The sequence below is a fragment of the Falco naumanni genome, chromosome 2 (genome assembly GCF_017639655.2).
Source record: "Falco naumanni isolate bFalNau1 chromosome 2, bFalNau1.pat, whole genome shotgun sequence".
NCBI classification, from domain to species: domain Eukaryota; kingdom Metazoa; phylum Chordata; class Aves; order Falconiformes; family Falconidae; genus Falco; species Falco naumanni.
This window is the reverse complement of record NC_054055.1, coordinates 123731-138506: the sequence shown is the minus strand read 5'-3', so window position 1 is coordinate 138506 and position 14776 is coordinate 123731. Positions and strand designations below refer to the sequence as shown.

The window sequence follows — 14776 nt, the reverse complement described above, 5'->3', positions numbered from 1 at the left end:
TTCGTCACAGCAGTGACCAAACCATTGTTAATTGTTCTCCATTGTTCTGGTATTGCTTGTTAAAGAAAATGTGTTTTGAATTCAGAAATTTAAAGTGCTAAAGCAGCTAAAGTGGCAGAACCAGGCCTCGTCCCCAGTACAGCCCTAATCCAAGGCTGGTTTAACACCCAGTCCAGTTAATCACTGGGAGAACAGAGAAACAACAGATGATCAACTTGTGCACACAGGTGCTCGCAGAAACGCAGGTGTTTCAAGAAAAAAAAATCAGTATATGTGAATAGGAATTGCTCAAAGACTAAGTGTGCTTGAAGGAGTGTGTGAGTTAAAGCAGGCAGAAAGAAGATCACGATCCGAGGAGGAACCTGGAACCGAGGCAGAGACTGGAAGCAAATAGATGAATCAACAGGGACAGGGTCAGGTGATGGATTTGCAGAATGGACAAGACCAAAGGAAACTTCTAAAAACCTCGGGCATTGACTAATGATTTGATAAGTGTATATAAGCCGTGCTGTGTCCCTTTGCTCTCTGCCACTCGCTGGGGCGGTGGCCCAGCTCTGAGGGGTGATTAAAGCAAGCCCAGTGGTACCCACGTCTGTGTAAATTTCTCCTTTAACACTATATGTGAAGCATATGACAGAAGTGCTGGTAATCCACTGGTGTTGTGACTGTTGACTGATGTCCCGTGTTAGAATAAATACAAGTACAATGGCTAACAGGCCTCACGTGCATGAAGAACATGAGAACGGTGGTGCTGGGTCAATGGGTCTGTGCTTTTCTCTGGTGCTCTCCTTGCTACCACCTAGCACTCAGCTGGCAAGCTCATGGGCACAGCCAGGACCAGCCCAGCCTCTTGTTTTCCAGGGAGCCGATCACCACACACATGGGAAACAGACAGTAGACAAGACCTAGTTCTTCATATCCTTTCCGTTGTTTTGCTAGAGAATCTAAAGTTTGATAGACCTTATTTTGTTTGTATTTACATTGGCACTTCAGTGGGTCCAGACTAAATGGCCACTCTCTGCCTGACTGCTGCAAAAATTGGTTTGAGCCCTCGGTTAGTAACCAGCCGTTGGTTAACTTCGTCTTTGAAATACAGCAACCTATGGTGGAATAGGAAACTGAGACAGTTAGGGACGTCGGTTGTATTTACTCGAAGGAGGTGGAAAATTTTCTAGGGAAATTTAATAGTGTTAGCATAAAAATCCTGTATGTGGCACATGAGCGACTGCTCTAGGCAAATAAATGGCTTTTTAGAATTAGAAGCCATCCCTGCCTTAAGTGACACATTTAGAAAAAGTCTCTGCGTGAATATTAAGCTCACACAGCAAAACTGCAGCTACCTGATAGCACAGTATTTTTCCTGGTTTGGAGGATTTTTTTATTCACCTAAAACTTTCCAACAGTCGTCACTGCTAGTTTATTCCCTGTATGACGAATAAGTAGTAAATGAAGGTGTTTTCATACAATGGAACAATCTGCATGCTTGCATTTTTTTCACAGCTGTTGCAAAGATGTACTTGAAACCCTGAAGAGCTTTTGCTTTTTATACTACTGAAAACCACACTACACAGCTTTTTGCAAATTTCCAGTCTGGAGAATCGCAGAGTAATTGTTCGTTTGTTTCCGTGAAAGAAAAAAACCCCAACACATCTTCCTTAGAGGCAATATTTTGCTGCAGATTTTAGTTCTATCTTTTCTATTTCATCTACCTCTTCTCCAGCTCAGAAAGGTCTACTTCTTTAGAAATTCTTTTCATTTGATGTGTTAGAATATCTCTGTGTAGTAGTCGAAAAGGAACTGGACCTGCGCTTTGTCTCACTAAATTCTCATTTCTATAATACATGCAGTTTTCCTTTACTTATTGAAGAAAATTACCAAATCCCATACAGCTACCTGGGATCATGGATCAATCTGAATATGCGTGGCCCAGCACTACTTTTTGCAACTGATCTAAAATTCTGTGCCAAATTCTATCATAACCCAGGAATGGAAATAATAGGGATGACATACTTTGCATATCTTCTCTGCAGGTTGTTACGACCCGCTGCAAGTAAATAAGAAAAAATACAGGTAGTGGACATTTCTAAATAAACCTCTGACATCTGAAGAAGTCATTTTAATATCAGATTTATTCTCACCATACTTTCTGCATGGAAGACCAGAAGAATCTATGCTTTTAATACAATTTGTGCAGGAAAGCACTGGCAAAAATACTAGAGTACTTGTAATGTTTGTTCCTACACCAAACATGCTGAGGTGAGGCTTAAAAGCCCACCTGTGAATTCACATTTGCCGCAGTGCTGTTAGTAAAAGCTGTAACTATCCGTATTTTTTGGAGAATGCTTAAAATAAAACACAACCTAACTCTCAGTTATAGAACAGTGTAGCACAGCAAAGACGTTATCATCTAATTTTTTCATTATAAGATGTGGGTGCATAACCAGGAAGAACACTAACAATTACTTCTTAGTAAACCTTTACAGCACAAAACCATTTAGTGGGGCAGTGCAAATCAGAACATACTCTGACTTTAACATGAAAGAACACTTCTGCTGTATAGGTAGACAAAAAAATTGACTTAGTGGGGTATTTTCGTTCTCACAGTGCTGTTTCCTCTCCTTTCATTGTCCGTAACCTAGCTACCCAGTGATTTTTGTGGGACGTTAGGGTTAGCATAGATGTTAGGTTAGCTTTAGATGCTTTACGTGTTAGGGATGCATTCCTCGTGATTCTGCTCCACGCACAAGAAAAAGCCTGGTTTGCCTTTGCCTGGAGCGGGACTCAGTATGTTTTCAAACAGTTTTCCGCAAGGATACAAACACTGCCCCACTATCGCTCACAATGCTCCGGCCACAGCCTTAGCACAGGTCACCATTCCACCTGGCCTCACAGTGTATCGATACATCGATGGCATCCTCAGCGGGGCAGAAGGGCCAGAAAGCATTACAGATGCAATGAAAAACATTTGGGCAACACTAACCAAGTTGGGACTGGAAGTCCCAGAGTCAAAGTGCCAAGGGCCAGCACGAGAAGTTAAATTCCAAGGAGTCTGGAGGGTTGCAGGAGCTGCCTCTCTTCCACCAGACACACTGGAAAAGAAAGAATCTGGGCACAATCCATCCAGTACGCTGGAACTACAACAAGTTCAAGGGACTGTGAAGTCCTGGCGTAACCATAGTCCTGCCTTTTCCGTCATTGCTCGTCCCTGGTAGAATTTGTTATAAAAGGGAAAATCATGGCAGTGGACATCTCATCAGCTCTGTGGTACCGTCAAGTTCCCCTTCCTGCAGGAGCATAACAGAGCCTGGCCGCGGGCTCTCCACTCCGCTCCAGCCCCCGTTACCCCTGTCAGCACGTGCTGAGGTTGCAGGCTGCGCTGCTTAGGGAGCCGTGGCAACACACATTTAGGATGGTGAATGCCAGCCATCCTGAAAGCGACAGCTGTCTCTTACCCTAAAAGGCTTCCTGTAATACTATGCTTCTCTGAGGTCCCACTTTTCTCGAATTGCCCCCACCCCAAAGCAATTTCCCCACAGGGTCCCTAAGCAAGGCAGTAGAGGAGTGGCTCTCTCAAACTCCCTCCCAGCCCTGCCCTGGCTGAAAGAAGGCAGAAAGAAGCCTTCAAATGAGGGAAGTTCTGGCTGCAAGAGAATACAAGCTGACCAGGTCTTGGGATCCACTGACATCAACAGAAATTAGGTGAAAACTCCCCTTTGACATGAAACTCAACTCCCAAACCAAAAAACAGTTGTGATGGGAAACTATGGTGGGGGTGGGAGATCAGCACTGAGGGCAGGAAAGCATCAGCAGCATGGGAAACCATTGAGTTGGGAAGTTGTTCTGTCATTAAAAGTCAAACCGTCACAACGCTGGCTGACCCAGGTGCTGGCAGAATGATCGCCATGGAGACGGAACCCCAGAACACTGTTTGCCCCAACAAACGCCACGCAGGCCAACTGCCGCGGCACAGAGCAGCACGCTCCTCGTGGTGCTCCTGCCCTCCGGGTAACCCCCAACCAGCTGTGCCGGCCAGCATCTCACCCCATCACCCCCCTTCACTTCTGCCCACAGAGAGGTTCCCCCTCCAGCTGCCGACAGGACCAGAGGTGCCCGGCATGAGCTTCACCACCCTGACCATGCCGCCACCGGTCACTGCTGGTGTGCTGCCCTCTGTCCCGGGGCTGCTGATCACCGTTCGGCCTTCCCAGCTCCACATTGTCACCCACCAGCCCGCCCTGGCAACCTGGCAGGGGGTGCAGGGGCCCCTGGGGGACTCGGGGCAGGTCGTGCAGCTGCCACACGTGCTGCAGCTCCCCAGCGGTGTGCAGCTGCCCCCTCTGCCTGCTCCTTGTCCCCCTGCCTATGGCCGGGGACAGCAAGTGGTGATGGGGACACTTGTGCCCCAACAGCCAGTGGGGCTGGGCCCACGGGACGTGGGCCAGGGGCAGCCCCTCTACCCTAGGGGCTGCACTGTGCTGAACGTCCCTGCCCATGCTGGGCCCCTGCCACCCCAACACCCTGCGGCTCAGCATCGCGTGCAGGTCCCCCCTGTGCTCTGCGCCCATCCTGGCAGCGCCCAGAAGCTGTTGGAGGCCTTTAACAACGACGTGGTGGCCAGTGAGGATGGCGTCCCTGCTGCCACCCCCTGCCAGCCCGCCCTGGATATGCTCTCTGGCAGAAGCAGGACCAAGCACCAAGGTGAGGTCTGCAGGGTGGCAGAGCCCATAGGGGTGACCTCCACCAAGGAAGGCTTGCATCACCCTGGGGGTGGCTTGGCTTCGTTTGCTTTTTCAGAAGTGGTGACCACCCCGCCAAGCCCAGAGAATCTCCTGGACCTGCCCGAGCTGGGGCCAGATGCCTTCAACGAGGCCTTTCCTGAGCTGGCAGAGGACAACCTGCCGTTTCAGGATGAGCATTCGTCCGCCATGGACAGCAGTGACCCGCTCGCCTGGCTCGACAGCATCCTGGAGCTCCCTGAAGTTCTCAGCGGCTCCTGCTTGACCACCCTCCTCAACAAGTTCCCGGAGTTCTCAGAGTACGTGGCAAAGGGTGGCTGCTCCAAGGAGCAATCGCTGGCGGCAGGGCTGGGGGACAGCAAGGACACCGACCGTGGTGTCCCTGATGTCCCTGTCTTGACCACCACCCTCAACAGGATCCCTGACCTCTTGGAGTGCATGATGGAGGGCAACTGTCCCAAGGACCAAGTGGTGGCCGCAATGCAGGAGGACACCAACCCCTCCTGGCAGAGGGTGGCAACATCCCCCTTGCTGGACGCCAAAGGCAAGCAGGGTGGGCTGGCAGCGGTCTTCCCCACCCGGCTGCCAGAGAGCCCCATGGAGCCCTCTCAGGAGGGTCCTATGGACACTTCAGAGGAGAGCCCCTTGAAGGGATGCCCAGAGGGTCCCCACAAGGGTCTCCCAGAGAGTCCTCAGCAGATCCTGCTGAAGAGTCCCCTGGCCAGCCCCCCGACTGCACCCCAGCATCATCCGCCCCGCGTGGCCCAGCTGGTGGAGGAGGTGCTGCAGAGGCAGCCCCGGGTCATTCTGACCCACTTGCCACCACCACCGGGCATCTCCTCCTGCCGGGTGGTGCCCAGATCAGGCAAGGCTGCTGGCAAACAGGCCAAGCGCCCCACATTGGCTGACACCCTCGGGATGCCAGAGATGTCCCCATGGGGCAGCATGCCACCCAAAAAGAGGAAGAAGATGGTGGTGTGCCCGGTGGCAAAAAGCTCCAAAACCCTCTGGGAGGGGAAGCCACACAGGGATGCCACGGCAGTGGGCTGTAGTGGGGAGCAGGGGGGCAGCAGCAAGCAGAGGCCATCCAATAGCGACTATGGGCCCACCAAGCGAGCCAGAACCCTGAGGAACACCAGGAGACAAGGTGCTCCACGCTGCCCCAGTCGCCGTTGATATATTGATAGAGAAGGTGTGGAGCACAGATCCCTCTGACGTGTGACCTGCACCTGCCCACTGCAGCCCCGGCCCTCTACCAGATCTGTCTGTCTTAATTCATTAAAGGTTTGACGTTCCTTGCACAGTGCCTCTGCCTGCGGTCATTCGCGCAGCGGGAGATGAGGGTTAATGCAGCCCCTGCCACATGCAGAGACCTGACGCTCCACCTTCCCCTCTGGCTCCACCTTCCCCTCTGTCGAGGTGACACCTCCACCAAGCTGACCCACTCTCTGAAGTATTTACAAATGAAGGGACTTCTCATCAAGAGAGGCAGCCTTGGCAGGGGTGAGAAACAAAGAGCAGGTAGTGAAAAGAGCACCGTTATCTAAGTTGCACAGGAAGAAGCCTTCCAATGAGGAAAGTTCTGGCTGCAAGAGAACACAAGCTGATCGGGTCTTGGGATCCACTGACATCAACGGGAAATGAGTTTAAAATAGGACAAAGATAATGGTGGCAGTGGGAGATGGGGACCTCTAACGGAAATAGTTCTGCCCCAAAGAGGCCAAAATCCCGCTTGGGGAGCATGCGTAGTCCGTAAAACACTTCAGCAGTGCTACTGAGGATGCGTACGCGTTTGCATTAGAAGGGAGAAACCAGTCACCAACCCTGTGTATGACACATGACCATGCAACGTGCGGCGCTCTGAGAAAGGCCCCGAACCCCTTCTCAGTGTTCCAATTGGACCTAAAACCTTTGCACGCACTTTTTAATCGCTGCCCCCGAAGCGATTTCCCCACAGGGTCAGTAAGCAAGGGGGTGGCGGAGTGGCTCTCTCAGAGCCCCTGCCAGCCCTGCCCTGGGCGCCGGTGCCTCCGGCCCTGCCCCAGCAGACGTTGCTGCGCTGATGGAGGGGCTCCCTCCCTCTCCACTGCATTTGCAAAGGGAGTGGCTGGCTCACCCTTTGCTGCCCACACAGCCAGCCCTCACCTTTAGCTGCTGTCATTCCCAGGGGCGCCGGCTCTCTCCCAGCACCCTCACACCTTCTCCCTGCGACACCGCGAGAGAAGCGTTCGCCAGGCACACGGGTGCCGTCACTGCCCTGCGCAGCTGCGCACCCCAGACTGGCCCTGCCTGACTGCCTCCCTCACCAAGCACCTCCACCTCCACAGTCTCAAGCTCCATCCCTTTAGACGGAAAGGGGGTCACTTTATTTCAAAGTAACCGTTCCTCATGAGGAACACAGTCTCTTCAGGAGGCAAAATACTTCAATAGCACTTAGAAACAAAGCTGGGGCATCTGGGGGGCCACCTCATCACTACTCCAAACAATGTGTCCTTTGTGGAGAAAAACTGAAGAGCTAGACAGTTTCCAGAGGACAGCAAAACCTGACCTGCTGAGAGCTTAGGACAGTGCACGTCATGTTCTTCTTCACACTTGGTGCACGTTTGACAAGCTGTGAGATGATGGCAAATTACTTCCTTCAGAGAGGACAGCAAGACACTGTTGCCACCTCAGCTTAGGGTTTTTTGGCTTTTTTTCTCTGGTTGGCTAAGCAAAGAAACGGAGGCAGTTTCGAAGTGCGCAGAAGCACAGCTGCAGACATAATTCCTGCTGTCACGCAGGCAGCAGGAGTGAACTTCATCCCTTTGGGTCCTTTTGAGAACACCAAGCACCCAGATGGTGCTGAAGGATGCTTTGTACATAGGGGACCCTCGGAGAGAAGCAGACATGTCCAGTTTTATTCCCTGGGAAAGTGCCCTGACACTGTCCTGCCTCTCAGGTGGCGTAGGACAATTAAAATACAGGAACTTATTAGTAAGCATGGGCTAATTCCTGGCCCACTGTGATGCTAACAGTAGCCCACAAATCTCTCAACTAGTTTTGCTCAGCCTGTATTTATGACAGTTACATTGCTCTATGTTGTGGGGGAAAGCAGGTGACACAGCTTGCCCCCTTGATGCACAGGGCTGCGTTTCAAAGGACTACGACAATCCCAGAAGAGCACAGCATAGAACAGCTTATACGTAATTAAGTATCACATCACGAAACATACTGCATGCATCTATCCATGAAAATGGGGTTTATGTAGGCACATGCAAAATGGGTCTCCTGCTCAAAACCCAGCAAATCCTGATTTAAAAAATCATGTACTGAAATGTAAGACGACATACCTTTGGATTTGTCTCTAAATCCCCATGTCGATGTAATTCCTTCACTGCCATCTGAAATCGTTCAGCTTAAGGCACTTTCCACGTCAAGCAAAGAAAGCTCAACTCAGAAGGGAAAGATCCTTCTTGATGGGACGCATCATCTGTGACAACCAGACACCTTCCCGCCCACTGAAACATAGCAGCAGAGTTAAAAGCAGCTTTTAAATTCCAAGTGGAGAGGTGCAAAGTTTGAAAACTACAGGACATTCTCTTCCTAGCACAAAATAATCAACTTTTTCCCACTTCTCTGCAAACCTTAACCCCAGTGTTTTGTGTTTTTCACACTGCAGCACAGAAAGCCAGTACCCACAGCTGCAGAAGGACTTCCAGTGCCAGTGTGCAAAGCATCGAGGAGTCTGGGCTCAGTCTTGGCAGTACAGGAGTGATCCACCTCAAATGCACTGCACAGTCTGCACCTGGGGGTATCACAGGTCAATAGTTAATCACCGCTTTTCCTCCCAGTAACAATAAAAAGAGAAAAAAAGAAAATCTCCTTACATCCACGGCTCTTCTTTACAGGCTAGAGGCTTATGGAAGTGATGACCCATTTCACCCAACATTCAAGACACCTTTTGAACAATTTTCAGAACTGTCCCCAAACCCCCAGATCTTACACAACAATCAGTCCAAAGAAAGTACAGAGGTCTCTGCGCTACTGGACACATGCAGGAACACTTGTGTTTACTGGACACCTTTGTAAAGGGAAAAGGCATTACACCAGCGTACCAGATCCTTGCCCAAAAGACTTTTCAAACCACCTGTTTGTTGACGCAGTCACTGCACTTCAACCCTTCCACCCACGACAACATCCTCTCAGGGGGCAGACCTGCCTGCTCTTGATCACAGAATCAGTCAGCAGAGTTCATATTGAACCAAGCTAAAAACTGGGCCCAACCTCTACGTTCACGGTTGGGATACACGGCTCCTACCACAGGGCTCACATGGCAGTCCCACCTGGGTTACGTATCTGAAGTTGCATTTCCCACGGGTCAAATATTCCTCTTCCCATCTGCCTTGAAACTGAGGGCTCATGGTCAGTGAGAGAAGAGAGTTCCTTGCCTCCTGTGCAGTCAGGTCACGTTCCCCTGCTAAAGGCAGCCTGCTCAGGCCTCCCATTTGTGTACAATCTGTTAAAAGAGTAAAATCAAGTCTGAAGGTTACTCATTTGCTTCTTTAAACATTCTACCATTTGCAGCATTCGGCCCCCAGAAGACGACTTCTGACATAGCAACTTCTCCAAGCAACCTGCTATAAAAGGCAGTTCAACAGAATCACCAACAGCCAGGTCTGTACCCTTGGGGAGACACTTTCAAGGCTCTTTGGAGGATCGCACTGGATCTGTGTGCTTTAGACCCTACTGCGTGGATTTACTGTATTACTGGCAAAGGTTTTATGTACCACACGTGAACATCTTCAAATCACCTACTGTAATGGTCTCATGCATAAACAGACACACTGATCCTCTAATATCACACATGAAGAACTCAATGGATGCTCCTACCAAGGCAGTGGTTCCCTTCTGTAGCCACTGAACAAGCAAAAGGATGGATCAGAACGACATTATCAAGCTCTGAAGCAAAACTTCTGTCTTCCTTTAGCTGTAATTTAGAGCTTCATTGAGTGCTGAAGAGTGTCAGCCTGACAGCTCTGAAGCATGAAGAGCTTGATCCTCTGTGCCAGAACCACACCGGCACTGGCCACACAAGCTGCCTGCGTACTTGCAGGGTCAGGCTCAGGGTCCGGGTCTGTACTGCCCTGCCACCGCTACACAGAAGTGAGGAAAGTGAAATGGAGACAGAAGTGTTCGTTCTCCACATAGTTGATGCTGGCAGCTTCTTGCCTCCAGCATTCCTGCACCTCAGGAGCCTGGGAAATGACAACAAATGTGAAAGTTCCTGAAAGTAATTTGCCTAACACACCACAGCGTAGCACTTCCATATGCTCACACCACACCTCTGGGTCCCAGCTGCTCTCCTGTGCTTCCCTTTAGCTACCTGGGAGGCACCTTTTCCATCTCCTCAGATCTCAGAACACCCAACTCTAACATTCTTCCCCTTCCTCTCAACATCTTCCTGGTGGTCTCAGCTTTCTGCCCTCCAGATTAGGGCCTTATCATAACAGGACAAGGATAGCACTGGGGTTCTTTTCTGTAAGGAAGCCAAATACTTAAAACTCTTAATTAAAATATAAAAATTAAGAGGAAGGGAAAAGCCAAAATGACAGCCAAGTGGAAGTTTCATTTGGTGCTCAAACCACCTGAATACTTCTGCTGCAGCTGCAGCCGAGAGCTGGCCCTTAGATGCCTGATCAGGATAAAGCCCCAAATCCTGCCGCTAAGGTTTCAAATGACAAAATAACATCATCTAAGGGAAGGCAAAATGCATAAACACAAACATCGCCGTATGTTTACAGGGCCTTCACAGCACAGTGGTTCTCTGATGGCACCCAGAACTTAGCAGTATGAAGAATTACAAAGGTCAAGTGCTATTTATAAGCAATGCACCCTTAAATCAACACTAGTGACAAAAGAGCCAAGCACTTGACTTGCAGAACGGCAGATGATTCGTGACTTTGTCCACAGCTTCTACTACTGATGAAGCTTACAACCACCTCACCATTTGGGAACGACATCCGTTGCTAGTGTTGCTCTGGTTGGAAACTCAGCAGGCTGGCACGTTCATTCCTTCAGAGCCAGAAGCAATTTGTCATTACAGGAATTCTCATGCCACTGAACTGGCAGCAAGGTACACAAGCCTCTTAATCCCTTTTTATACTTCTACGCTTGTGCCATAAAACCATTCTCCACTCTCCATCTCACTACCTCTCCAAGCAGACAAGTCCCATCTGCCACACACTTGTCACAAACTACGCAGGATATGACACAGGTTTCAAATACATCATTAAGTATCAAATCAGAAACTTTAAAACATAAAAGAAAATTAAAAAAAGGTGGCAGTGGGAAATTATTTTCTACCTTGACTGTGAGGTTCACAAGCTGCTAGTAGTTAACGTTAATGGCTCACTATTTCAAGGTTGCTGCTAGCAGTTAACATTAATGGCTCATTATTTCAAGGTCGTGATGGCAACAGTTCTGCAATGTGTGGATATCAGCGAGAGAATTGCTGCCTTGCACCAGTTCAGGTGCTCCACCTATACCTTGTCACAGATTTTTTTTGTGTTTTTTTTGTTTTAAATGTTTATCAGGGTAGGATCTGCCTACCAAGACCAGATTTTAAGTGAAGTTACATTATGCTGCTCTTGATTTAAATACAGCAAGATAGCTCCACTGCTACATTCAGCCACAAGAACGTAAACACCTCCAGCTCCATAGACACCCATACATTATTTTTGTAAGGAACAAATGACTAAACATGGAACAACACTGTGAAAAAAGCAAAAGAATGCACACAATCAGCATTTCCCTATTTGGACCAAAACCCAAACATCTCTAACAGCAGGTAAGTCTGAATTAAAAATCAACCACATCCAGATCCCAAATGGGGTAGGGGTTATTGTATGCCACAGACCTGGACCTGACTGTTGAAGGAAATCACGCACTACGGAAAATTTGAGGTGGTTCTGCGGAAGTTTAACTAGAGCCTTGGCAACTTCACTTGGGACATGAAAGGTACGTGTGCTACAGTACCACCCACAATAAAGGAAACTAGTCTCGCAGTTTGAGTTCAACACCACATCCGCAAACCAAATGAGGCTGCTACGTTTGAGGAACACTGATGGAAACTTCACCTGCCATCCCAAAGTTATGCTATGGCATTTCTTCCCTTTTTGCCACTTTCCTCAGCCTTGGTACATCTTTTGCAGAATCTGAAGCAAGGGCCCATAGCTTCTTCCTGTTTCTAACAGTGAATGTCTGGGTTTCACACGTTGGTTTCTTGTGCGGCGCCAATAAGACCCAACACTCGCCTTCATAAATGCATCCGTACACTAGGCAAGAAAAGGAAAATTACCAGTCACGACATTGTACTGCCCACAGGGCAACAGAGTGCCCCACTCGTAAGAGGATTTAAGGCAGTAAATAACCCTCAAATATCTTCATGAACAAGCACAGTTTAATCATGTGCTTTTAATCTGACTACCGACACAATCTAAGAAGAAGACACATTAAGGGAAGCAGAGCTGTAGTTAAAAAAGTGGGGCTTCTCTTTCCTCTCCTGAGGGTTTACCATCCAGAGCTGGCTGAAGTTCTGAACCTGTAAACCACTCCCCCATGCTTGTATGCTCGCTCTGGGAAACAAAGACGGCTGTTTGAATGCTTTTGCAGGTACAATCTTTCTTTACTTTTGAGTTGGAATGAAATGAAAAGCTGCCATCAGTCCCACTTACGGCACAGAGACACACCTATGTTCCATGCACATGCCTGCCCAGAAACGCATGCAGAGGGAAACCATCCCTTGGGTATCAAACACAGAAACAGCACTGAAAACCTTGACTTCTGAGAGTCCCTGCAGCGTTCTCCCAGGTCAGTACACAGCATGCTTGTGGCAGGATCACCACTGCGTGTGCGTCACTTGCTTTCGTTTCCATCTTCATCTCTAACCTGGCACTTGCCACCTCCAGAATGCAGCATGCATAAAAGCAATTCCGTTTACTACAAGCACAGCACCGTGTGAACCTTCTGCATGAAGCCCGGTATTTAAAGAAATTGCTATAAAGAATAAAAATCTGCCGGCACCACTGACACACAGATACGCTGTGTTTTCTGAACAGGGACGATACATTAAACCTGCAAACTAAGGACTGCGACAGCTCGCTCCTTGCCCCTCTTCTTTTGCCCTCAGGCTGGTGCAGGAGCTCCTTTCACCAGAGCAGGCACACCACCGACGAGGGGAAGGGTGGGGAGGGGATAAGGGCAGAGGGGGAATGGAAAGACCCACAGAAGCAGCTTTGCTGCCCACTGCCAATGTCACAAGCCGCTCACGGATCCTGTCCCCTCGCCCTGCCTGTACTGGTCTGTGCCTCCGTCCCCCTTCCTGCCCCTCCGCTCCTCTCCCTAGCCCTCTCTCCTGCTGCTGATCCTGCATTCCTTGCGGCACCCCTCTGCCCCTCTGTCCCGCTCCATCCCTCTGCCCGCTCCTCACCAGTCCCTGTCCTTTCTCCATCCCTGCCCAGCCCCTCCTGCTCTCCCTGCCCCTCTGGCAGCCTCCTGTCCCTCTCCGGCCACCCCTCCGCCTTGACCCACCTCTCCTTGCCGCTCGGTGCCTCCCTTCCCCTCGTCCCTGCCCCACGGGGGCTCCGGGGCCGGGGCCTGTGCCTGCGCAGCCCTGGGAAGGGGCCATGGGGCCTAACGGGCCCGGGCTGGGGGCTGGTGTCCCCCCAGGGCCCGACTGCAGGGCAGGGATGTCCCATGGCCTGCTGGGAGAAGGCGTGCCCTGGGGCATGCTGGGAGCTGTAGGCCCGGGGCCGCCCCATGGCCAGGTTGTTCCCGGGGCATGCTGGGAGCTGTAGGCCCGGGGCCGCCCCATGGCCAGGTTGTTCCCAGGGCATGCTGGGAGCTGTAGGCCCGGGGCTGCCCCATGGCCAGGTTGTTCCCGGGGCATGCTGGGAGCTGTAGGCCCGGGGCCGCCCCATGGCCAGGTTGTTCCCAGGGCATGCTGGGAGCTGTAGGCCCGGGGCCGCCCCATGGCCAGGTTGTTCCCGGGGCATGCTGGGAGCTGTAGGCCCGGGGCTGCCCCATGGCCAGGTTGTTCCCAGGGCATGCTGGGAGCTGTAGGCCCGGGGCCGCCCCATGGCCAGGTTGTTCCCGGGGCATGCTGGGAGCTGTAGGCCCGGGGCCGCCCCATGGCCAGGTTGTTCCCAGGGCATGCTGGGAGCTGTAGGCCCGGGGCCGCCCCATGGCCAGGTTGTTCCCGGGGTATGCTGGGAGCTGTAGGCCCGGGGCCGCCCCATGGCCAGGTTGTTCCCGGGGTATGCTGGGAGCTGCCACTGCCCACCCTCAGCCTCCTGGCAGCCGTGTTGGGCTGGGCAGGCGCAGCCTGTGCTGGGGCTGTCGCCCGGCTGAGGGGACCTGTGGCCGGCTGTGGGGCGAGGGATGCCCCTTGGGCTGGCACAGGGGTGTCTGCTGCCTGCTGGCTGCCCGGGGGTTCTGTGGGGAGGTTCCAGCCCCCCGCTGTGCCAGGCCCCGGGGCAGCTGGAGTCAGGCCTGGCCGGGGCAGCCCTGGGGGTGAGCTGAGAGCTAAGGAGGGAAAGAGGCGCCGGCAGGTGCCCCGGGCACAGGCACCGGGCACCCCGACTCGCAGAGCCCCTGGAGCTGCCCTGGCGTCTGTAGGTCCTGCAGGAATAGGGCTAGCGTGTTTTTCTGCTGACTCCGGCAGGGCTCTGGCTACACCTGTCCTGCTGAGGGACTGGGAACATGCAGCTGCCTGGGAGAGTCACCAGCCAGAGTATGAGTGCTCCAGCCTTGTTTCCCTTGCTGGAAAACACTTCATTTTTAAATACGGCCTCTCAGCGGCGAGATCCAGGCAGTCGGGATTGCTTCCTGTAGGGAGCACGCTGGTGACTGGAAGCCGCTGCCTTCAGTGGCAGAGCTGGATGCTTCTCCTCGCTGACAGGACTAAGTTATAAAGAATCACTCGGAGAGGCTGCAGCTAAAGCAGTGATTAACTCGACCTATTGAATAAGCTCAGTAAGGGGTGGCAAGCTTTCTGAGGCACC

General features: G+C 51.5%; 1 protein-coding gene across 1 annotated transcript; it reads left to right on the top strand.

The window, feature by feature from the left end:
• Positions 1 to 4115: 4115 nt before the first annotated feature.
• Positions 4116 to 5912, top strand: LOC121083205. Its single transcript, XM_040583346.1, has 4 exons — positions 4116 to 4283; positions 4530 to 4698; positions 4795 to 5035; positions 5153 to 5912. Exons 1-4 carry the CDS (start codon positions 4116 to 4118, stop codon positions 5910 to 5912), a joined length of 1338 nt encoding a protein of 445 aa, XP_040439280.1.
• The last annotated feature ends 8864 nt before the right edge of the window (positions 5913 to 14776 follow it).